The sequence below is a fragment of the Colobus angolensis genome, unplaced genomic scaffold, assembly GCF_000951035.1.
Source record: "Colobus angolensis palliatus isolate OR3802 unplaced genomic scaffold, Cang.pa_1.0 Scaffold31, whole genome shotgun sequence".
Classification (NCBI taxonomy): domain Eukaryota; kingdom Metazoa; phylum Chordata; class Mammalia; order Primates; family Cercopithecidae; genus Colobus; species Colobus angolensis.
In genome coordinates this window covers 3,055,989-3,078,972 of record NW_012116377.1, presented here as the reverse complement: position 1 = coordinate 3,078,972, position 22,984 = coordinate 3,055,989, and the positions used below count along the sequence as shown (strand labels likewise).

Genomic DNA, 22,984 nt, shown 5'->3' with positions numbered 1-22,984 from the left:
TTTCTTTTTTTTTTTTATGGAGTTTTACTCTTGTTGCCCAGTCTGGAGTGCAGTGGCACGATCTCGGCTCACTGCAACCTGCACCTCCCGGGTCCAAGTGATTCTCCTGCCTCAGCCTCTTGAATAACTGAGACGACAGGCGCCTGCTGTCACACCTGGCTAAATTTTTGTATTTTTAGTAGAGACAGGGATTCACCATGTTGGCCAGGCTGGTCTCAAACTCCTGACTTCAGGTGATCTGCCCGCCTTGGCCTCCCAAAGTGTTGGGATTACAGGCATGAGCCACCGCACCCGGCCTGCTGGACAGCTTCTACTGCTGGAAAGGTCTTCTTTTAGGCCAGAAGCAGTGGTTCAAATCTGTAATCCCAGCACCTTCAAAGGCCGAGGAGGATCACTTGAGCCTAAGAGTTGGATGGAGACCAGCCTGGGCAACATGACAAGACTCTGCAAAAAATGTAAAAATTCTCCAGGCACGGTGGTGCACGCCTAGGGGTCCAGCTACCTGGGATGCTGAGGTGGCAGCATCACTTGAATCTGGGAGGTTGAGACTGCAGTGAGTTGTGATGGTGCCACTGCACTCCAGCCTGGGTGATGGAGCTAGACCGTGTCTCAAAAAAATAAAATAAAGGTCTTTTGGATAAAAGGATCTAGAAGTGGGAAGTGCCTGAGAGAGAGGATGGACAGCCCTTCCTCCAGGAAGCCTTTCTGGCCTTCTCTCCCCAAGTGAAGGCCAGAGGCTTTTCTACCCCTCCCTGCAGGGGAACAGTGAGGAGTAGAAAAAAGGACAGGGAGGTGGCATAGGACAGAGAGAGGGAAACAGGGAGAGAGAGAGAGAAAGAAAAACAAGGAAGCAGAGCCAGTGAACAGGCATGACAGAGAGGGAGAGAGGGAGGGAGAAAGAGAGAGAGAGAGAGAGAGAAGGAGAGAATGGGAGGAAGAGAAGGAAGGAAGGAGGGAGGGGGCAGGAAGGGAGAAGGAAGGAGGGCTCCATGGTGAGATGTAGAGACTGAGAGACCCGCTCACACTGTGCCTCCAACATCTGCCCAGAGGCGTGTGCCTGCGCCATCAGACAAGGAGAGCAGATGTGGGGTTTAAAAATGTCTGTGCTTTCTGAACACCTCATCCTGTCCTGTGCTGACCTCCTGCTGATGGCCTGCTCTGCCCGGAACTATAGGGAGGGCACATGGAGGGCGGCCCTCCCTGGCTCGCAGTCCCAAGGAGGGAGGATGAGCTGGTTCCTGCCCCAGTCTAGCACAATTCAAGGTCTTGGGAAACCTCTAGCCCCAACATGGAGGTCAGAAACCCTCAAGGGGCTGAGTCTTGAACTAACAAATGGACTCTCTGTGATGAAGGTGTGTGTGTTCCTATGAGGAGGCCACATGGCTAACCTGTAAAGAGAAACTGAATGTCCTCATATAGGAGCTATAAGAGCCTTTCCTGAAAGCATGTTTTAGAGGCACAGCAGGCGAGGGTTGTGAGTAGGGCAGCAGGTGCAGAGGGCAGCTGAATGGAGGTGGTGGGTAATTCTGCCTTCTGCCACAGCTGGCTCCGGGGTACTGGGGTCATTCTGAGCCTGGGGTGGAGGTTTCCCTGCTGATCTGGGACAGGAGGACTCCCAACTCTTTCCCTGTGAGTCTTCATATTTAGGACCCAACCTCCAGCCCTGCAGGCTCTTCTCAGCCTTGGCATCCCAGGAAAAGAAAGAAAAACAGCCCTGTATCCTGATGAGGGCAATGACCCCTCTTGTGTGGGCACTGTCTGTGACAGGGCTTTCAACCCCCTCTTATTTGTTCTGGGCTGGGTTCAAGCCCAGATACTCCACAGGGTATTGGACGACTAGGCAAGCTGTCACCTGTCTGAGCCTCGGTTTCCTCACCTGCAAAATGGGAATAACAGTACCACAAAGTATAGCAGGAGGCTGCAGAGAGGCTCTTCTTGATTACAACTGCTTTGTCAGTTGTACAGTGCAGAGAAAGAAAAGGAAGAACAGGCAAAGACAAGACCGGCTGCATTTGCATCACTCTCCAGGGAGCTTAAATATTAATTGCTCTCCAAGCTGGTTTCTCATCTGTAATTAATTCTCAGTGAATCGACTCAGTCCCAATGGGCAGGATGGCCATCACCAACATGACTCATTTCAAAAACTAGAGCATAATCAGAATTGCCACAAACATCCGTTCTTAAAACTCATGCACCGGCTGGAAGTGCTAAGTGCCAGCCTCACCATCCATCACTCCCTGAAAGGGTTCTGCTATCTCATCAACTCATCAACTCGGGCCCATAATCACACCTGGGGGTCCTGGCAGCCATCTGAGTGGGAGGAAGGGGGCAGGAGGCACCCAGTCCTCAGTCCTTTATTCCTTCAGCAAATATTTGGAGTACCTGCTTTGTCAGTTGTACAGGGCTTTGCAAGCCCTGAGGAGACAGTGGGAGCATGGAGAGATGCACTTCTGCTCTCAGAGTTTGCAACCTGGGTAATTGTTTCAAAGCCATGAGTAAAAAGACTATTTCAACACAGGGGTCTAAGTGTTGTGACGGGGAAAAGCAAAGGACCCAGCAAACCAGAAAAGGGAGACTCGGCTTGGCCGTAGGAAAGCCTTCCTAGGAGGCAGTGCCTATGCTGAGACAAGAGGCGAGCATCCCAGGCAGAAGAGATGGCAGGTGCAAAGGCCCTGAGGAGGAAGAGGAGCTGAGAGGTGGAGCATGGTTTGGGTGGAGTGTGTAGCTGTGTGTGCAATGATCGTGTAATGCTGAGAATATACTGAAAACCATGAACTTTTACACTTCAAGGGGCTGAAATGCACAGTATGAGACTTGTATCTCAATAAAGCTGTTAAAAAAAAACTGGGTAAGAAAGTCACAGATGGAGAGAATATGTACAATCCCCAGATCTGAAGGTAGACTTGTGTCCAGAATACTTAAAGAGTTCCTAAGAGCAATACAAAAAAGATATCTCAATTTTTTTAAAAAAGCAAAAGAAACATTCAAAAGCCTTCCCAAATGGCTAATAAACAGAACGAAGGATTCAATTTTATTAATCAACAGGGAAATGCAAATTAAGCCACATGGAGACACCACTACACAATCGCCAGAATGGCCACAAGTACAGAGGCCGACGATACCAACATGTTGGCAAGAGCATGGAATAAACGCTGGTCTCATACACTGGGGGAAATATACATTGTTTTAACCTCTTTGTTAACCTATCTGGCAGTTTCTAGTAAAGCTATGTCTATGCTTACCCTGTGACCCTGCAATTCCTCTCCTGGGTAAATACCAAGGAGAAATGACATCAGGTGTTTATGGTGACGTTCACAGCAGCTTTCTAATAGCCCAGACTGAAGCCACCCACGTGTTCATGAACAGGAGCACAAACAACCCAGCTGTGGGCTGTCCCTACCCAAGAACACTGATACCCGTCAACAGCTGGCTCAGCGTCACAGACTGTTGAGCTGAAGCAGCCAGACACGTAACAGTACATAATTTATGATTCCATTCCATTCAAGAACAAGCTAAACCAATCTCATGTGACAGACAGCAAAACAGGGATAACCTTTGGGAGGGTATTACAGGAATCTTCTGGGATGGTGGAAATGTTCTATCCGGGTAGGAGTTACAAGTGTACAAACACACGCCCCTGGGGAGGGAAGACAAGCAAGGGCTCCCCATTTTTTTCACCTCTCCTCCAAACTCTTCATGGCACCTCCTGCCCTCAGCACCAAGTTAAACTCCTTGGCCTGATGACCATGTCCCTGCAGGAGCTGGTGTAGCCACCTCTGCAGCTTAAGGCTCACTTCTGTGTAACAGTCGTTCTCCAATTTGAGTGTGCATCCAAATTACCTGCCGGGCTTAGGGAAACACAGATTGCTGCCCACCCTCCATTCCGCCTGAGTTTCCATTCAGCAGGTCTGGGCTGGGGCTGGATCATTTTCATTTCTCACAATTTCCCAGGTGATGCTGACACTGCTGGTCTGAAGACTATGCTTTGAGAACTATTGCTTTCTATGAATCCTCTTCTCTAGCCTCTGTGTCTTTGTTCTGCACTTCCATCATCCAATATACATCGTGCTGATCTTTCAAAGGTACTTTAAAGACCACCTCCTTCATGAGGCCCTCTTGGGTTACTTCAGCAGTCAGTCTAAGGGCCTCTCGAGTGTCCTACTCCACAAATTTGGGGTCAGAGCCTGAATGGAGCCACTCTAGTCTCAGAAATGTCTTTGAAGTCTATTATTTTAACTTAAAAAATACATATTTTACATTAGTCTCTGAAATATATCCATATCTAATTTATTTAAAATTACGTATCTGGAGCAAAATGGAGGTTCTTAGAAAATATGCCATGTTTAGCCAGAGGCCTTTAGCCCTGGTGGGCACCTACTGCACAGCTGGGGCTGGGTTACATGTATGCCAGGCTGAAAAAGCAACAGTTTTTACAAAAAGTGCATTGTCAGACTATTCACGTAGCCTGCATGTTTCTGTTACCTCCCCTCTAACAAAGAGAGAGCAATGTGCCTCACTCACTTGTTTTCGCCTTCAGATTTGCTCAGCTTTGTTCACAACTGTGCTTAATGTCTGACATGTCAATGATTAGGCTGTTACAGATCAATTAAGTAGAAATCTGAGGGCGGAACCTGAGCATCTGTGTTTGTTTGTCTGTTTGTTTGTTTGTGAAAGGATCTCACTCTACCACCCAGGCTGGAGTGTAGTGGTACGCCCATAGCTCACTGAAGCCTCCAACTCCAAAGCTCAAGTGATCCACCCACCTCAGCCTCCCAAGCAGCTGGGATTACAGGCATGCGCCACCATGTCTGGCTAATTAAATTTTTTTTTTTTTTTTTTGTAGTGATGGGGTCTCACTATGTTTCCCAGGCTGATCTCAAACTCCTGGCCTTAAACAATCTTCCCACGTTGGTCTCCCAAAGAATTGGGACTTCAGGTGTGAGCCACCATACCGGGCCTAAATGTGCCATTCTTAACAGGCCTCTGGGCCTTTACAAACGTTGATCCCGTTGCCAAGCACAGCCTTCTTCACTGCACCCCCGCCTGGCTATTCAACACATTTTCCTCTGGGCATCCCTCTCCAACTCCAAGAAGACTGGGCTGGATGCCTCCTCCAAGCCCCCAAAACCTCGGTATACCACCCACCACTGTGTTACTATTGTTCTTTTTCATGCCAGTCTCTCTCTCTAGACCATCAGTGCCTTGAGGGCAGAGACTTTCCCTGCCGTCACTCACTCCCTGATACGTCACCCAGACCAGATGCTCAGGAAGTTTATTTTCTTATTTTAATTTTTTTTTTTTTTTTTTTTATTAGGGACAAGGTCTTGCTCTGTTGTTCAGGCTGGAGTGCAGTGGCTATTCACAGGTACGATCAAGATCCACTGCATCCTGGGCTCAAGCGATTCTCCTGCCTCAGCCTCCCAAGTAGCTAAGACTACAGGCATGCACCCCCATGTCTGGCAGGAAGTTTTTTTGACTGAAGAAAGGATAGGACTGCTGGGAGGAGAACTTGCTCCACCATCACTCATTCATTGGCTACATACTGAGCATCAGTTGTGTACCAGGCTTCACAAGCCACTGGGAACAAGGGTATGGTCCAGCTCTTTGCCCTTAAGGAGTTCAGAGTTTAGTGATGAAGGCAGACAGCAAACAAGCACCTAAAAATAGCCCCAATACACAATCAGCAAAACCTGACAATTGATGGAGAGACATACAACCCAATAACCATAGCTGAGAGGTCAATAAGCCTCTCTCAACAATGGACAGAAAGTGAGGATGCAGAAGACTCAAAAGGATCCATCAGCTCACCCTACGCAGCATTCACAGAACACCCCACCCGACAAGAGCAGAGGGCCCATCCTTCTCAAATACACATGGAACACTCTCCAGGTATGCTAGGGCGTATGCTGGGCCATCAAATACATTTAAGTAAATGTAAAAGGACTGAAACCATACAAAATATGTTTTCCAACCACAATGGGATTAGCAGAAGGATAAATTAGAAGTCAGCAGCAGAAGATGTGGGAAACACACAAATACTTGGAAGTTACATGACACAGTTTTAAACAATCCATGGGTCAAAGAAGAAATCACCAAGGGGATTATTAATAGAAAGTATTGTGAGCTGCATGAAAATGAAAACACAACATAACTAGTAACAAACACATAAATTAGGTACTTTCAAACAGTGAAAGGTGGTGTGAAGACAATGAGGTGTGAGATGGAGTGCAGAGGAGGGAAGTACACCCACAGCATGTCACCCTCCCCGTGTCCACACCCTTGCCACAGCCTCATCGGAGGGGAGAGCACATCCCTGCCCCTTATGCCTTTGGGCCTGGCCATGACACCTGCTGCTGTCAATGGGGTGTGTGTGGAAAGGATGATGTGCCAGTTGTGAACTGGATTCTAAGATGCCCTCTGCTGTTTCTCCCGCTATCACCATGGGAAGAGCTTCCCGGGGCACATGCTGCCCCTTCAGCCTAGGCCCCAGGATGAACACACAAGAAGCAGAGCCACCAAGATGAATCCAGTTCTCACTCAGCTTCCTCTGCAACTAGGAGTACCCAAGGATATGAAAGGAGAAGCTTGACAAGTGAAGTTTTCAGGGGGACTAACCCAGCTGGGAGGCCATGACCTGTTGCTTTTCTACCTTTCTCCTTCTTCCTGACTGGGATATAGATGCAATGGTTAGAACTGCAGCAGCCATTCTGTGTTCATGAGAAACCTTGGAAATGGATGCTGCAGATGGAACTTTAGTCTTGAGACTGTGTGGAGTTGCCAAATTTGACCTGGATCTCCTGCTTCTGGATTTATTTCACATGAAATAAGAATCCCTAAATTAGCTAAGCCATCGTAATTGGTGTTTTGTTACTAGCAGTCAAACACAGTTCCTAACCAACACAGAATGTTTAGGAAGAACTTCTGTAGTAGACTGTCTTTTCCAACAACACCCACAACAATATCTCCTATCTCAATGGTCTTTATATAATATGAGCTCGATATTCTTCCCATTGAAGAGGAGAGACTATGTCCCCTCCCATTGAACCTGGGTAGACCTTTGTGACTGTCTTAACTCATAGGGTATGGTGGAAGTGGTGCTACAGGACGTCCAAGGCCAGATCATAAAAATGTCATGCACTTCTACCTGCTCTCTCAAGACACTTACTCTTAGGACCCAGCCACCATGCTGTGCAGAAGCCCAAACTCACGTAGGCAGAGACCACATGGAGTGGCCACAGACAAGTGTTCTGGCCAACCTCCCAGCTTAAGTCTCGGACAACAGCCAGCCTCAACCACCTGGTGTGTGAGTGAAGATGTAGGGAACTGAAGGCCCGTGGGACGTGACCAACTCAGCATTCCACTGGAGGCTATATGGTCAAACAGCAACTGTTTATCATGAATACAGGATGTGGGCAAACACACAACTGCGCCTGCCGACAGAAGGTTTGCTGGAGGCATTCACTCCCTGGCGCTTCTCCTTTCATATCCTTGGGTACTCCTAGTTGCAGAGGAAGCTGAGTGAGAACTGGATTCATCTTGGTGGCTCTGCTTCTTGTGTGTTCATCCTGGGGCCTAGGCTGAAGGGGCAGCATGTGCCCCGGGAAGCTCTTCCCATGGTGATGGCAGGAGAAACAGCAGAGGGCTCCTTAGAATCAAGTTCACAACTGGCACATCATCCTTTCCACACACACCCCATTGACAGCAGCAGGTGTCATGGCCAGGCCCAAAGGCATAAGGGGCAGGGACGTGCTCTCCCCTCCAATAAGGCTGTAGCAAGGGTGTGGACACGGGGAGGGTGACACTGCGACATCTAGAGAAAGCAGTCTTGCAAGCCTACTCTGGACTGAGCAGCTGACCGCTTCTTCCACCCGCTTCTCACTATCTCTTTTGCCTAATAAATACAGAGGACTGTGTAAAGCTCAGGGCCCCTGTCCACCAGAGGCAAGGTGCCCCCGACCCCTTCTTCCAAATATACTCTTTTGTCTACTGTGTAACCCACACAGACCTGGGGAGACTGAATAAAGGGGGTGAATGCGGGAATGAAAGACAAGAGACAAAAGAGTATATTTGGAAGAAGGGGTCACCTTGCCTCTAGTGGACAAGAGCCCTGAGCTTTACACAGCACTCTGTATTTACTAGGCAAAAGACATTGTGAGAAGCGGGTGGAAGAAGGGGTCAGCTGCTCGGTCCAGAGTAAGCTTACAAGACTGCTTTCCCTAGATGTCGCAGTGGATAACCTCAGCGCCAGGGAGTGAATGCCTCCAGCAAACCTTCTGTCGGCAGGCGCAGTCGTGAGTTTGCCCACATTTTGCATTCATGATAAACAGTTCGCTGTTTGATCATATAGCCTCCAATGGAATGCTGAGTTGGTCACATCCCATGGGCCTTTGGCTTCCTACATGAAGACACCTCCAGGTGATCCCAGCTCCCAGCCATCAGGTCACCCCCAGTCTTTGAATCTTCCAGTTGAGGCCCCAGACATCATGGAACAGAGACCAACTCCCACCACCATGCCCTGTCCAAATATCTAGTCCAGAGAATCTGTGAGCATAACAACATGGTTGTCTTATGCCACTAAGTTCTGGGGCACCACTAGTTTGAAGTGGTAACACTTGAGCTGAGACCTCAATGGGAAGATCGGGGTAGGCCACTCCAGTAGAGGGAAGAGCAAAACTGTGAGATGTGAATGCATTTGTGTTATTTGAAGAACAGTAACAAGGCCAGTGTGGCTGAAGGCAGTGATGAAGAAAACGGTAAAGGAGGTACTGCCAGAGAGGTGGAGAGGGGCCAGGTCATGTGCGCCTCCTGTGTGAGGAAACTTCTCCTGGGGCAGGATGGTGACAACTTCCAGAGTTCTCTCCCAATCAGCAGACTGGCTTCTGAACAGGCCTTCAATGCCTTAGCCCAAAGGAGCGACCCTTGGTAAGAACTTTTGGTTTCTTCTAGGAGAGACTTGCTTTAGATGAAAAAAGAGAGGACAGAAGGTGTCCAGGGGCCACACCTGTTCAAAATCTCTAGCCGTTCACCATATACAAGGAAAGGCACAAGCTCCTTGGCCCAGCATTTTTGGTACTTCTCGATCTGGTCCTAGCCTTATTTGGGGACCCATTACTTGATCCCTGATTCTGCCTCCTACCTGCCTTTCTGACATTTTCTATGTTCTAACCATGTGCGATGATGTGCTATTCTCCAAACACACCATGAGCCTGTGAGCAGTTGCTCATGCTGACTCCCTTGCTTTACATGCCCTCTTCCACCACTACCCTGGCCTGGTGAGCTCCCTCAGAGTCCATCTCAATGGCACCTCTTCTGCAAACCTTCCCGCATATCTCAAAGTGAGTATGTCTTTCCCTCCCTCATGCCCCTGCAGATTCTGCACAAAACTACAGTTCTGCAAATTGTACTTACACAGAGTAATGTAAATTGTCTGTTCACATATTGATTTCTCCTCCCCACCTCCACCCTCTCTCCCTGCAAAACGAAAACTACTCAAGGGCCGGTTCTGAGCCTTATTCAGCTTTGGGGCTCCAAGGCCTATTTCAGTGCCTACAGTAAACATCCTGTGATGTTTCCAGAATGAATGGGCAATTCAGATGGATAGATGAATGGATGGATTGCTGGTTGGATGGGCAGATGAGGAATAGATGGAAGGTTGGATGGGTGGGTAGACATTTGAGTAGTAGATTAATTGGGAGTGAATGAGTGCATGGTTGTGTCACTTGATGCATGAATAGATGAAAGGACAGATGAGTGGGTGAAAGGCTGGCTGGCTAGGTAGATGGGTAGAGACTGACAGATGGGCAGGTAAGGAATGTTCTTATGACTGGGTTCCTGGAAGGATGGAAGGCAGCCACTAAACCAGAAGTCAGTAAGCTTTTTCTGTAAGGGGCCAGATGATAAATATTTTAAGCTTTGTGACCCACATATGGTTTCAGTCGTATATTCTCCTTTGTCTTTTTTCACAAATGTTTGAAAATGTAAACTCCATTCCTACGGAGCCCATAGGCTACACAAACCCAGGACTGTGGCCATCAGGATGACTGGAATTCATGGCAGCCACTGAGTTAGCTATAGCTACCATGTAACAAGCAACAGAGCTGCACCCCAAACACAGAAGGCCACCCCCACCCCCAACAACAATAGCACAATGTAGCCAGGACCTTTCCTGCTGGGGAGATTTGGGAGGCACCGTCAGCTCCTCCTTATCACTGGGGACAGCCTTGGTATCTCAACAGCATCAATCTCTAAGACAAAATTCTGAAGAACAACCAGGGATAGATTCAAAGCTGAGGAGTGGTGGAGAGTGCCCCAAAGTCTATAGGTCTCCTTCAAGACTCATGTCCCTAGCTAGGACCTGGAGTCACACTAGGAGATGCCTGCCCCCTTTATCCCCGTAAGCACTGATATAAAATACAGCTCTAGACCACAATTTCCTGCAACCAGCTTCTGAGTGGTGACTTTTTTTTTTTGAGACAGAGTCTCGCTCCGTCACCCAGGCTGGAGTGCAGTTGCATGATCTCGGCTCACTGCAACCTCCGCCTCCTGGGTTCAAGTGATTCTCCTGTCTCAGCCTCCTGAGTAGCTGGGATTACAAGTGCCCACCACCATGCCTGACTAATTTTTGTATTTTTAGTAGAGATGGGGTTTCACCATGTTGGCCAGGCTAGTCTGGAACTTCTGATCTCAGGTGATCCACCCACCTTGGCCTCCCAAAGTGCTGCGATTACAGGCATGAGCTACCGCGCCCGGCCCTGAGTGATGACTTTTATGGGCTCTCCTTCACCCCATCCTTAGGATATTATTATGGATTACCAGGGGCTTCAATGTCTTTCCAACTGGCAGGAAGCAGAGCAAACACAGATGCAAGTTTCCTAATTAAAACCCTCTTAAAAAGTCATAAAACAAAAATGCCCAGCCCCTCTGTCATGCTGCCAGCCCAGAAACAAGGGAGAGAGAAGAAAAAAAAAAAAATGGGAAACTGATCCTTCTGGCCTTTATCAAATAGATCTTTTAGGTGTAAAAGCTGAATGGGGGCTGGTACATTTCACACGTGAGAGCTTTGGGGTTCAAGAGTGCACACAGGCTTTCATCCTGAGGGGACAAAAATGAGGAGCTAAGAGCACCAGCCCAGAGTAATGCTCTATCTGCCCTCCTGGGTTCCCGGCTGCTATCAGCTCACGTGGCGATGTGATGCCAGGGTGACACTGTTGATAGGGACCTCAGCTGGGTTCAGCAAGAGGCCTGGCTTGGTGTTGAGTGCTCTGGTACACCCAGAGAAGGTCCCTGCCCCAAAGAGCTCCCAAGGCAGCCAGGAACACCCAGTGAATGCGAGGGCAGTGGCCTGGCAGCCAGGAGCCCCGGCACTTATCCTGGCTCCACCACTGTGTGACGCGGGCCATGTCATCTCCTCTGGGCTTCCACATCACCACCTACAAAATGTCCAGGTGCACATCCCCAGCTCTGACATTCTTGGAGATGGTGAATGATTCAAAGCACCATAGAACCCAATGCTCAACCATGGCAAGAGTGCAAATGGCCCAGAGAGCTCAAAGGAGCGGGGAGCCTGAGTCTTCCATGGTCCCCCACTTCCCAAGTCTTTGCTGTGCCCTCTTCTCACCCTTCCCTATGGCCTAGCCCTGAACATCACCTCCTCAGGGAAGCCTGCCCAAGGTTGTTGGTCACCCGCCTCATCCGTCCCCTTTGCTGGCCAGAGAGCTCCTGGGGAAGGGCCCTGTCTGATCTGTCTTCCCATTCTCCAGTTCTTGTCATGCAGCGAGAGTTCAAAACAATGTCTGCTGAACTGAATTGAGGTGACTGCAAAGGGACACTCTGTGAGCTGTCCTGTGAGTTATGAAGGAGAGCACTGCCTGATGTTCAGGCTGTCCCCAAGTCTGGCCTCCTTTCCTCTGAAAGCCCAAAGGAGTACCCTCACCACCAGCTTAAAACTACCATCCTAACGCTAAGGAGACTGAGGAAGACTCCTGATACCCTCAGCTGCTCTGTCACCAGGCAGACACCTTTTCCATACGAACCTAAACATCACACACATACAGGTACACAAACTCACATACACAAACTCACACAGAGCAATGCCCAGAAACACCCCACTGTCCTCTTCCTGCCTTTCTCAGCAAGAGGGCTAAGGAAATCTCAAACACCCTGCCCAAAACCTCAGCCCATGCCCCCACGCACCCCATCCCTGAGCAAGGAGACGGAGACGCATCCGCTGTCTGCCCCCAGAAGCACATTAATCAGGAGACAGACTTCCCTAAAAAGCCTTGGTGAGTGCTTGCCTGCTGCCAGGCCTCTGTTAATGGAAATCACCTCTGTCTCCACATTGCTTTCCTGCCTCTTATATCACAGACTTCTAAAAGGGCAATTAGTTTTGGACAATTAAAATGATTAACTCACCAGACGTAAGTGCTGGAGCATCTCCACGTATCTGCAGAGGGAAAGAGGGTTGAGGCTGCATTAATCCCCATCCTGTGTAAGCCCAGGAGGGTGACATTTTGTTTATAAGCTCAAGGCCACAGGCACCTCCTTAGGGACTCACGCTTTCTCTGAAGATAGCAGTTCCTGTGCGATGACAAGGGCTCTGGACTGTCCTTCCACCTGTGGGAGGAAAGAGAGCAATCAGGTAGGACAGGCATCAGTGGTTTCTAGGAGGCCACCATGCTGCTGGAGGCAAGTTCCAAGCATTTCTCAAACCATTTCCTGGTACTCATTACCTGTATGCTCTTCAACAACTTATTTAACCTCTCTGCACCTCAGTTTCCTCATCTGTAAATGTGGATTTTATTTTATTTTAAAAATGTATTTATTTTATTTGAGACAAGGTCTTACTCTATCACCCAGGCTGGAGTGCAGTGGCATGATCTCAGCTCCCTGTAGACTCGAACTCTCAGGCTCAAGCGATCCTCCTGCCTCAGCCTCCTGAGTAGCTGGGACTATAGGTATGCACCACCACACCTGGCTAATTTTTAAAATTTTTGGTAGAGACAGGGTCTCACTACATTGACCAGTTCAAGGCTGGTCTTGAACTCCTGGGCTCAAGCAATCCGCCCACCTTGGCCTCCCAAAGTGCTGAGATTATAGGCATGAGCCACTGAGCCCAGCTATAAATGCAGATTTTAACAGCACCTAACTCTGAAGGTTGTTGAGCTAATGCCCAGCATGGCACCTGCCATTTAGTAAATGCTCAATGGCCATGATGATGGCATGACCTTTATATCCCACTTCATGACCCCACCAATCCTGAGCAACCTGTGGTTCCCCGTACTGAGGAATTCTCTCTTTTCTCTTCCTTTTGTACATGTTGTTCCCTCAGCGTCCTTTCCCCCTCCTCTACCTGGCTAACTCCTAGTCATCCTGTAAGACTTAGCCACGGCAGCACCTCATCCAAGAAGCCTCTCCTGATCCTCCTCACTCGATGGCCTGGGCTAGGTATCCTTTCTGAGCATCCCCCTCTCATGACACTTATCATTACTGTGAAACAATCACATCTCTCCAGGAGGGCAGGGACCAGGAACTTCCACCTCTGCATGACCAGTGCTTAGCGTATGGCAGTTCTCTTTGTTGGCTGAAAGAGTGAGTGAGTCGGCCGGGCGCGGTGGCTGAAGCCTGTAATCCCAGCACTTTGGGAGGCCGAGACGGGCGGATCACGAGGTCAGGAGATGGAGACCATCCTGGCTAACCCAGTGAAACCCCATCTCTACTAAAAAAAATACAAAAACACTATAGCCGGGCGAGTTGGCGGCGCCTGTAGTCCCAGCTACTCGGGAGGCTAAGGCAGGAGAATGGAGGGAGACCGGGAGGCGGAGCTTGCAGTGAGCCGAGATCCGGCCACTGCACTCCAGCCTGGGCGACAGAGGGAGACTCCGTCTCAAAAAAAAAAAAAAAAAAGAGTGAATGAGTCAGTGAGTGCACATTCATTCCCCTTGGGAAGCACTAACTCTGCAGGCTGACCTCAGATGGTAAGCTGTTTAACCCATCTGAGCCCCAGTTTCCACAACTATATGATTTGGAAATAGACTGAGATTATGTCTATAAACAGGAAGGATGGGCAGGGCTGAGACAGATGCCTGGGCCTTCTGCCACAAGCAGGCTCCTGCTGGGTGGCCCCAAACCTGCCGGATATCAGACACAACTAGTGGCTGAGATCCAGAGATACAAAGACATGCTGTGGCGGCCTGATGAAACTGACAGGGGAGGCTGTGAATGTGCAGGCATGGCTGGCTGTGGGTGGCCCATGGCAGAGCAGAGGGCACTCAGCTGGGAACACCTGCCTCCTGGTACAATTCTGCACAAGTCACTTTCAAGGTCAAGCCTCAGTTCCCCATATGTGGACAAACTAACTTCTAAATTCCCTTCTGTGCTGAACCTTGCATGTTACTAAACTTGAGGAGCCACTCGTCAAGTGAGTGATCCACTCTAGTGATGAGAAAATCACTGCTGAGAAAGTCACTGCATAGTGTTGTGGTTAAAAGCATGGGTTCTGAGGCGGGGCACAGTGGCTCATGCCTGTAATCCCAGCACTTTGGGAGGCTGAGGTGGGTAGATCATGAGGTCAAGAGTTTGAGACCAGCCTGTCCAACATAGTGAAACCTCGTTCTACTAAAAATACAAAAAAAATTAGCCGGGCATGGTGGCAGGCGCCTGTAATCCCAGTTACTCGGGAAGGTGAGGCAGGAGAATCACTTGAACCCGGGAGGCAGAGGTTGCAGTGAGCTGAGACTGTGCCATTGCACTCCAGCCTGGGCAACTGAGTGAGACTCCATCTCAAAAAAAAAAAAAAAAAAAAAAAAAAAAAGCATGGGCTTTGGAACTAGGAAGTTTCCTGCCTCTGACTCTTATTTGTTGAACAAGTCATTGAGCTCTCTGTGCCTCAATTTTCTTACCTGTGAAATGGCCACAGTAGGAGAATAGTATCCAGCACATATGCATGTCATAAGGATCAGATGAGCATCTATATAGAGAATCTCTCACACTAGGAACTGTGCCGGGCACACGGCAAGCACTATGAAATTATTGGCCATCATTATCCTTGTTGTTTTTGTCACCGAGGTGGTGCCAGAAACAAAACCAAGTAACCAGGGATAGAATAAGAAAAAAAAATTTAGAGTCAAGTAGGGGAAAGGCCTTAACTGCAAAATGAAGGCTGGGCCACTCCTCTGACAGTAGCAGCAGAGATAGTGGAAAGCAAATGGACTCTGGAATCAATCACATCCATTTCAAACCCAGCTCCAGCACTGTTTCACGGTATGACCTCTGGCGAGTCCCTATCTCTGAGCCTCGGTGTTTTCGCTGAGATCTGGTAGAGAATAACCAACTCAGTCTCACACACTGGCTTCTTGAGGACGCGTTTCTGACTCAGGGCCTCTGCATGTGCTGTTCCCTCTTCTTGCAATGCTCTTCGCCAGATCTTCTCACTTGTACTTTCTGGTTCTTAAGGTCTCTGCTCAAAAGTCACAACCTCAGCACAGTCACCCATGACTGCCTGACCTAAAGAACACCGCAAATCATTTTCCACCCTGGGGTTTCTCCATCTTGGACTGTTGACATTTTGAAGAATAGTTTTTGCTGTAGAAGCTGTTCTTTTGTATTACAGGACAACGAACAAGCATTCCTGGCTTCTACCCACTGGATAACAACAGGAGCCTCCACTCCCTCATCCCCCACTGTGACAACCAAAAATGTCTTTAGACACTGCCAAATGTCCTAGGGCTTGGGGTGCTGCAAAACGTCACCCCTGGTTAAGGACCCCTGCCCCATCTTTATCCTGCTGTGCTTTTCATCACAGCAGACACGCACCAGAGCAGCCTGGGCTCGCCCCTCTGCACTCAGCCTTCCTCACCCCGGATCCTCAGAATGTGGCCACAATGGCACAAAGACAACTCTGCTGGAAGTCAAGATGCCTGGATCCTCCCCCAAACAAGGCCATGGGTGGCTGTGTGGCTGTTGGCGAGCCCCTCTCGGATGCCTCCGTTTCCGCATCTGGCAAACAGGTGAGCGTTCCTACCCTGCCAGGATGAGATGACATGATGGATGGCAGCCGTCACACCATACCCAAACTTCTGGAGTTGCCATCATTACCACTGTTACAATCTCCAAGCTGTTGAGGACAGGCTTTTGGTAGGGTCCAGACACGGGCCCCTCTGCACGTCCCACCCAGCCCCTCCTGCCAGACGTGCAGATTCTGGGTGGGATGCACGGGGCAGTCCTGCTTCAGTGACTCTGGGATGATGGATGTGTCTTCACCAGGCGGCCAACGGGGAGGCCTGGCAGGCTGTGTGCCCAAGGCTCGCAGAAACTGCTTCTGGGCGTTGCCCAACTGGGCCATTTAATATAGATGTTTGTTTAACCAGGAAATGAACTCCGAGGCTGACGGCAGCGTCCAGGGACAGGCTTCTGGGAACAGGGCTCCTCCCAGGAGCGTGGGGGTTGGGGGGGCCAAGGCCCATGCTATTGCTATGGCATTTCTCAGGGTGAAGCTATGGGTGTTAACATCAGGCCACCTGCCCCTGCCTGAGGCTGTCCCCAGGGCCACCGGCCTCCTCCCTGGTCCCCAGCAAACCAGCTGGTTCAACATTTGGGTATTCTGGGACCCAGGCAGGTCGGGAGGGGTAGTTCTTCCTCCAGGGAACCTCAGCGTTAGACAGTGGGTCACACAAAGAGTCAGGAATCCTGGTCCTCTGTCTCCATGCTTTAGTTTTTCCAACTGTAAAACTGAGTGCTCAGCCTCCTTCTAAGACATCAGTTCCCAAAATACAGTCTGAGAACCTCTGAGGGTCTGTAAGGTCCTCCCTTTTCCAACTACGTATCTGTGTGAGCCTGGATATTATATTCATTTAAGTCAACCAAAACAATTCCAACCCACTGGATGGGCAAGTGGATAGGTGAATCCAGCTACCTTCTGTTCAGCCCGACATTCGTATTTGTAAATGTAAAAATGTTACTCTTCTCTCTGTTTTTTCTTGATTGTTTTAGAAACTAGGGTTGTTGTTGTTGTTTTTGGCATAAAAGTGCTACTTGTATTAACATGTAATGGGTTTGTTATCTTAAAATGCATTAAAAGATGTTTTAGAATTTTCTGATTTACTTTCTAAGGTGGTAAACATTGAATAGATGTGATTCACAGAAATAAAAACTCTTTGGGGCCCTCAATCATTTTTAAGAGGGGAGGTGGGTCTGAGACCAAAAAGTTTTGAGAACCACTGTTGCAGAGGTTGTCACACAAAGACAGCAAAGGGTTGTGGATGGAAAAGCTCTTTGTAATCAGTAAAAAGCTACAGGGAAGTGAGGCATTAGCACAACTGTATTATTACAGGGGCCAGGGAACCCCAGGCCTTTTGGCCTGTCCCTCAGGATGGTCCCCAAGTACGCCCAGGGTTCACACAATCCTTCTCCACAATGTCCTACCTGTGGGAGAGGAAGGAACAACCTCAAGATGCCTGTCTCGTCGCCTCCCCTCTCTGTGTACAGGCCTCCTGGGTCCACACCTGCTCGACCTTTAAGATGGTGTGGACTGATGTTAATACCCAACTCTTTGTTTCACTGGTCTCTGCCAGTCCTTTGCCAAGCTCCATGCCCCCAAGGCCTCTATGTCTGGTTCAGCACACGCCCCCATTAGTTCACACCTGTCCCCTTGCACCTGCGGTCACTGGGCACTCCAATCTGAATGCCCTGTGCTCACCTCCTTGAGACCTCCTCCTCAGATGTCTCTCAGCAGTGTCTCCCTCCACTCCTTCCAGCCTGGGCCTCATCCACACTCCACACTGTTCTGCCTCTGAAGTCCAGGCTTCCCACCTTTCATCTTGGAACCAAGCTCCGACCCTCCCTGCACCCCTGACTGACCTCTCTCTCACTCACTCTGAGCTCCAGCCTCCTAGCCATTCCCATAGCCTCCTTCTTCCATCACCTGCATCCTTGAGTGGCTGCAGAGGCTCCCAGCACTTACAGAAAGGGACCCCTGTGGCTCAGCCCAGGACTGTTCCCAGTCCCCTCCACCACTCCTCCATGCCTCATGGAGCTCCAGGTGATCTCTTAAGCCCACTCTATTTTTTCCTACCTCTGGGTGTGTTTGGCTCACACAGTTTTCCCATACCCAGAATCCCTACATAGCCTCAATAAACATCTCTAGGTCACAGGCTACACCTGAGGTGCCCCGATGCCCTGTATGCACCAGCCTCCTCTGCCACACAGCCCCCCTAAAATAACCCACATCCGTACACAAGGAAGGGGCCATCTTCTGTGACTGTTTCAAGCCCTGGGGAAATTTTCCTTGTGAGTCTTCCATGTGTTGAGGGTCCCAGGAAGGGGCCTGCTGGAGTATTCTGAAGTCACATCTGGAGATGGGAGAGTGGTCAGAAACCCAGATACATGGAGCATTAGGCTCCAGGGAAACACAGACTCCAAGTCCCCTGGGGATCACCGGGGCAGGCAGGGAACATAGGTCAGGGGTTCCAGCACAGCCTTCAACAACTGCTGGAAAACTCAGAGGCAAGGACTCAGGAAGAGGTGGCTCACTCTTTATCCCAGCTGTCACCTGTGTTCCTGGTGGCAGCACAGTAGGCAGAGGAGGCAGAGGAGAGTGAGCGCTTGCCAGGACAAGCAAGGGGAGAAGGACGGACCCAACAGCAGCCCCCTGGCTTCCCCAGGACCAGCTGGTCAGTTTCCAGATCATCCTGACTAGTCTAGTTCCTGAAGTTATGCTGGTGTGAGTGTGGGTTTGGCCCAGCTACTTAAAAGACCTTTAATTTTGGAGAGATCTTTGGTTCTGGCTACAGTCTGTAACAAATTTGCAGAAGCAGCGTGCTATCTTGGAACACCCTGAATGAGATCAGGAGGCCTGACTTCTACTCCTGACTTGGTCTCTAACCTGCTGAACAGCCCTGAGCAAGGAACGAGTGACAAGCTTCAGTTTTCCTTCCAGTGAGCTCCTATATCACTGAAACTTCGTTGAACAGTAGCTCGCCACCTCTCCCTCCCTCCACCCCCAGCAACCACTACTCTACTCCTTGCTTCTGTGAATAAGGCTATTTTATTTTTTAGAGACTTAGGGATCTCATTCCATCACCCAGGCTGGAGTGTAGTGGCACCTGGGCTCAAGTGATCCTTCAGCTTCAGCCTCCTGAGTAGCTGGGACCACAGGCATGCACGCCATCACACCCAGTTAATTTTTTAATTTTTTATAGAGATGAGGTCTTACTGTGTTGCCCAGGCTGGTCTCCAACTCCTGGCCTCAAGCAAACCTCCTGCCTTGGCCTCCCAAAGTGCTGGGAACACAGGAATGAGCCACCATGCCTGGACCTATATTTTAGACACCTCATGTAACTGGAATCATGCAGTATTTGTCCATCTGTGACTGGCTTCTTTCATTTAGCATCAAGCCCTCCAAGTTCATTCACATTGTTGCAATGTGAATGCAACAAAGGGAATGGCAGAATTCCCTTCCTTTTTATGGCTGAATAATATTCCATTGTATATACAGACCACATTTTCCTTATCCACTCACCCAAGGATGGGCATTAAGAGTGTAGATCTGGCCGGATGCAGTGGCTCACACCTGTAATCCCAGCACTTTGGGAGGCCAAGGCAGGTGGATCACCTGAGGTCAGGAGTTCAAGACCAGCCTGACAACTATGGTGAAACCTCATCTCTACTAAAAATATAAAAATTAGCCAGGCATGGTGGCGTGCGCCTGTAGTCCCAGCTACTCGGGAGGCTGAGGCAGGAGAATCTCTTGAACCTGGGAGGCGGAGATTGCAGTGAGCTGAGATTGTGCCACTGCACTCCAGCCTGGGTGACAGAGCTGCCCCCCCAAAAAAAAAGTGTAGCTCTTACATTAAACATTCTTGCCACAGTGAAAAGCAACAGTGGTCTCTAAATGCTTCTTTCAGCTCTCTCACCTTTGGGAATCCTAAGAGAGCGGCTGTGATTGTGATTAGCAGCTCCCCATGTCTGATGGCAGGAAAGGGCCAGTGCTGGCTCAAACAAGACACAGCCCTCCCCATCTCACTTAATTCCAGAAAGGTCCAGCCATGACTTCAAACAGCCAGCTAATGGCTGGATTCTATGCCTTCGTCCCATCTGTTCTTGCCTCCTATAAACTTTCCTCCTCCTTTCTATTTAACCACATCCTGCTCTCTTCCAAGGAGCACTCAGGCCTCATCACCTCCTGGAAGCCTTCCTGACTGCTCTGACTCTTACAACACAGAACCCTTCCACTGCTCGTGGTTTAGTTCACACAGCTGGGTATGGGGGTTGCCCCTGAGACCTAAACATAAAATCCTAAACTCCTCGACTGACTGAACAAGCCCCTTCTTGACCAAGGGAATGCCAGAAAAACCTTAAAGATTGAGTTCCCAGTCATGACATGATGGGAGATTGGACACGGCATCATTATACTCCTTCCCTCTTTCAGTTTAGACACAACATCTGACCAGCACTAATGTTAAAATAGAGACCACAAGACTGACAGAATGGACTCTGTGGTGATAAGATACCAAATTACAAACAAGACCTAAGGTTGTGCCAGGCAAGGGTTAAGCCACACACCCCACACTTAACTCTGTTCTCACTGCCATAAGGTTTTTCTTTTTCACCAGCAGCTAAACAAGCACTGGCCTCAAGATAAGCAATGTTGAAACAATTGCAGCTCTTCCACCGTCAGACACTAACTAAGCCCCCTGTTCTGCCAGCCAAGCTACAGCTCTGATTGGACAAGAGACTGACTTCTATGACTTTCTCCCAATAAGAGACCACCGACCATGGACTGGCTCTGGGTGGTTTGAGAAGGCTGTGCATTGAGTGCCTTCATGCTGCCCCTGCTTTGTCTTTTGACATATAAGGCCTAACTGTAATACATTTACATGTTAAATCTCCACCCCAAGGTGAACATGGGACACATGCAACAAGCATGCCTGCTTATCACACGTACACACTGCCTTCTTTTATGAATAGCCACAGCTCCTCCTATAACTTGATGAATATGTAAACTTGTCCAACCCCTGCAGCATAAATTCCTGTCTTATCCCTCCCTCCCTCAAAGCAGGTGCTTTGAGTATCTGTTTTGAGAAGCTGCTAAAGGCTTTAGCCAGAGGCTGCACTTCCCAGCCCACGAGAACAGCCACCTTTCAGGCTGTAAACCTTTATAAGAAATAGTCTCTTCTCCAAATTTATAGATCTTGTCATTTTTCAGTTAAATTCCATAATCTTTCCATCTCATGTGCAACCTTGGTTTATTTTTTAAAAGTGTGACACAACATTCAGAGAAGTACATAAAATATGAATATAAAGTTTAAAGATCATCAAGTGAATTGCTTTTTCATTCTCCAACTCAACTGTAAGTTCCCCAAAGCTGGGACCCCATTAGCTTCTTCTGTGGCATCTCCCAGAGCTGAGGGCACCACGAGTGCTCCACATAGACTGGGTGATTGCTGCACATAGACCAGAGTTCAGACTTCAGTGAGCACACGCGAGTCACTGAGGATCTTGTCAACAGGCAGATCTGGGTTCGGCAAGTCTGGGGTGGGACCTGGGATGCTGTGTTTCTAATGATCCCCCAGGTGCTATGGTGCTGTTGATCCACAAATGGCACTTTAGCCATAGGCCATTGAGAGAGAGAGAGTGACCACCACCAAGTCAGGCAGGAGAAAGCAAGACTGAGTATCACCTGTGGCCCACATTCCAAACACTAGAGCAAAGGGCATGTCTGAGACTTAACAGAGAGGAAACTCAGCCACAGAACAAGCTCTCCCAGGGCCAGGGGATCCTAACCTGCCCAGCCCTTTGGCCCTGGCTGCCTTCAATCACCCCAAGGCCCTCAGCAAGGTGTGTGAGGCACACATGTACCGATGCCTTCCAGAACCTTGGAGCCCCTCTTCTCTCCCATCCCCTCTGAGTTGTGTCTGCCTCCCTCTCTCTCCTCTGCCACCTGCCTTACAATGTCTCTTGTGTTAACTGTACTGAAATGCAGTACTCTACGGGGGAGCCAGGGTGAAGCAACAGGAATATTAAAGATGCAGGTTGGACTCCCAGCTCTGCCACTCACTGTGCAGAGTAAGTTACACAGGGCCAAACAAGTGTTTTCATTTTATTAAACTGTCAGGCATTTGAGTTTGTTTTTCTTATGTAAATGCAGGAACTGGTTCTAAATGTTTTCATTTGCTCATTAACTTATTTGAAGATATTCATTGACTACATCTTAATGTACTAGGCAGCAAGGACACACCCATGAACAGGATAAACACAGCATCTGCCCTCCTGGAATGACTGCCAGGGAAAGGCAAACAATGTGCAAGAAAACAGAGAAATAAAGAACAAGACTACAGCATAAGGAAATAGCTAGGAATGCTGTGACAGAGCATGGAAGAAGATCTAGGAGCCCTCTCTGAGGAGGTGACATTCAAATTGAGACCTATAGGCAGCCACAGGGCAGGGAGGGCATTTCTGGTAGAGGAAACTCCAAGGGCTAGGAATCCAACTTACAAGGGATGTAAAGGACCTCTTCAAGGAGAACTACAAACCACCGCTTAGTGAAATAAAAGAGGACACAAACAAATGGAAGAACATACCATGCTCATGGAGAGGAAGAATCAATATCGTGAAAATGGCCATATTGCCCAAGGTAATTTATAGATTCAATGCCATCCTCATTAAGCTACCAATGACTTTCTTCACAGAATTGGAAAAAACTGCTTTAAAGTTCATATGGTACCAAAAAAGACACCGCATTGCCAAGACAATCCTAAGCCAAAAGAACAAAGCTGGAGGCATAACGCTACCTGACTTCAAACTGTACTACAAGGCTACAGTAATCAAAACAGCAAGGTACTGGTAACAAAACAGACATATAGAACAATGGAACAGAACAGAGCCCTCAGTAACAATACCACACATCTACAGCCATCTGATCTTTGACAAACCTGACAAAAACAAGAAATGGGGAAAGGATTCCCTATTTAATAAACGGTGCTGGGAAAAC

The 22,984-nt window shown here is 48.9% G+C and overlaps 1 protein-coding gene across 2 annotated transcripts in view; it reads right to left on the bottom strand.

The window, feature by feature from the left end:
• LOC105517915 (FYVE, RhoGEF and PH domain-containing protein 5) overlaps positions 1–22,984 on the bottom strand; it is a 116,738-nt gene that overhangs the window by 41,722 nt on the left and 52,032 nt on the right. For both annotated transcript variants that reach the window (XM_011950680.1, XM_011950681.1), the window contains exons 3-4: positions 12,554–12,612; positions 12,412–12,442 (exon numbers count right to left, since the gene is read on the bottom strand). In XM_011950680.1, the coding sequence (XP_011806070.1) occupies positions 12,412–12,442; positions 12,554–12,612 (90 nt within the window). The remainder of the gene's footprint in view (positions 1–12,411; positions 12,443–12,553; positions 12,613–22,984) is intronic.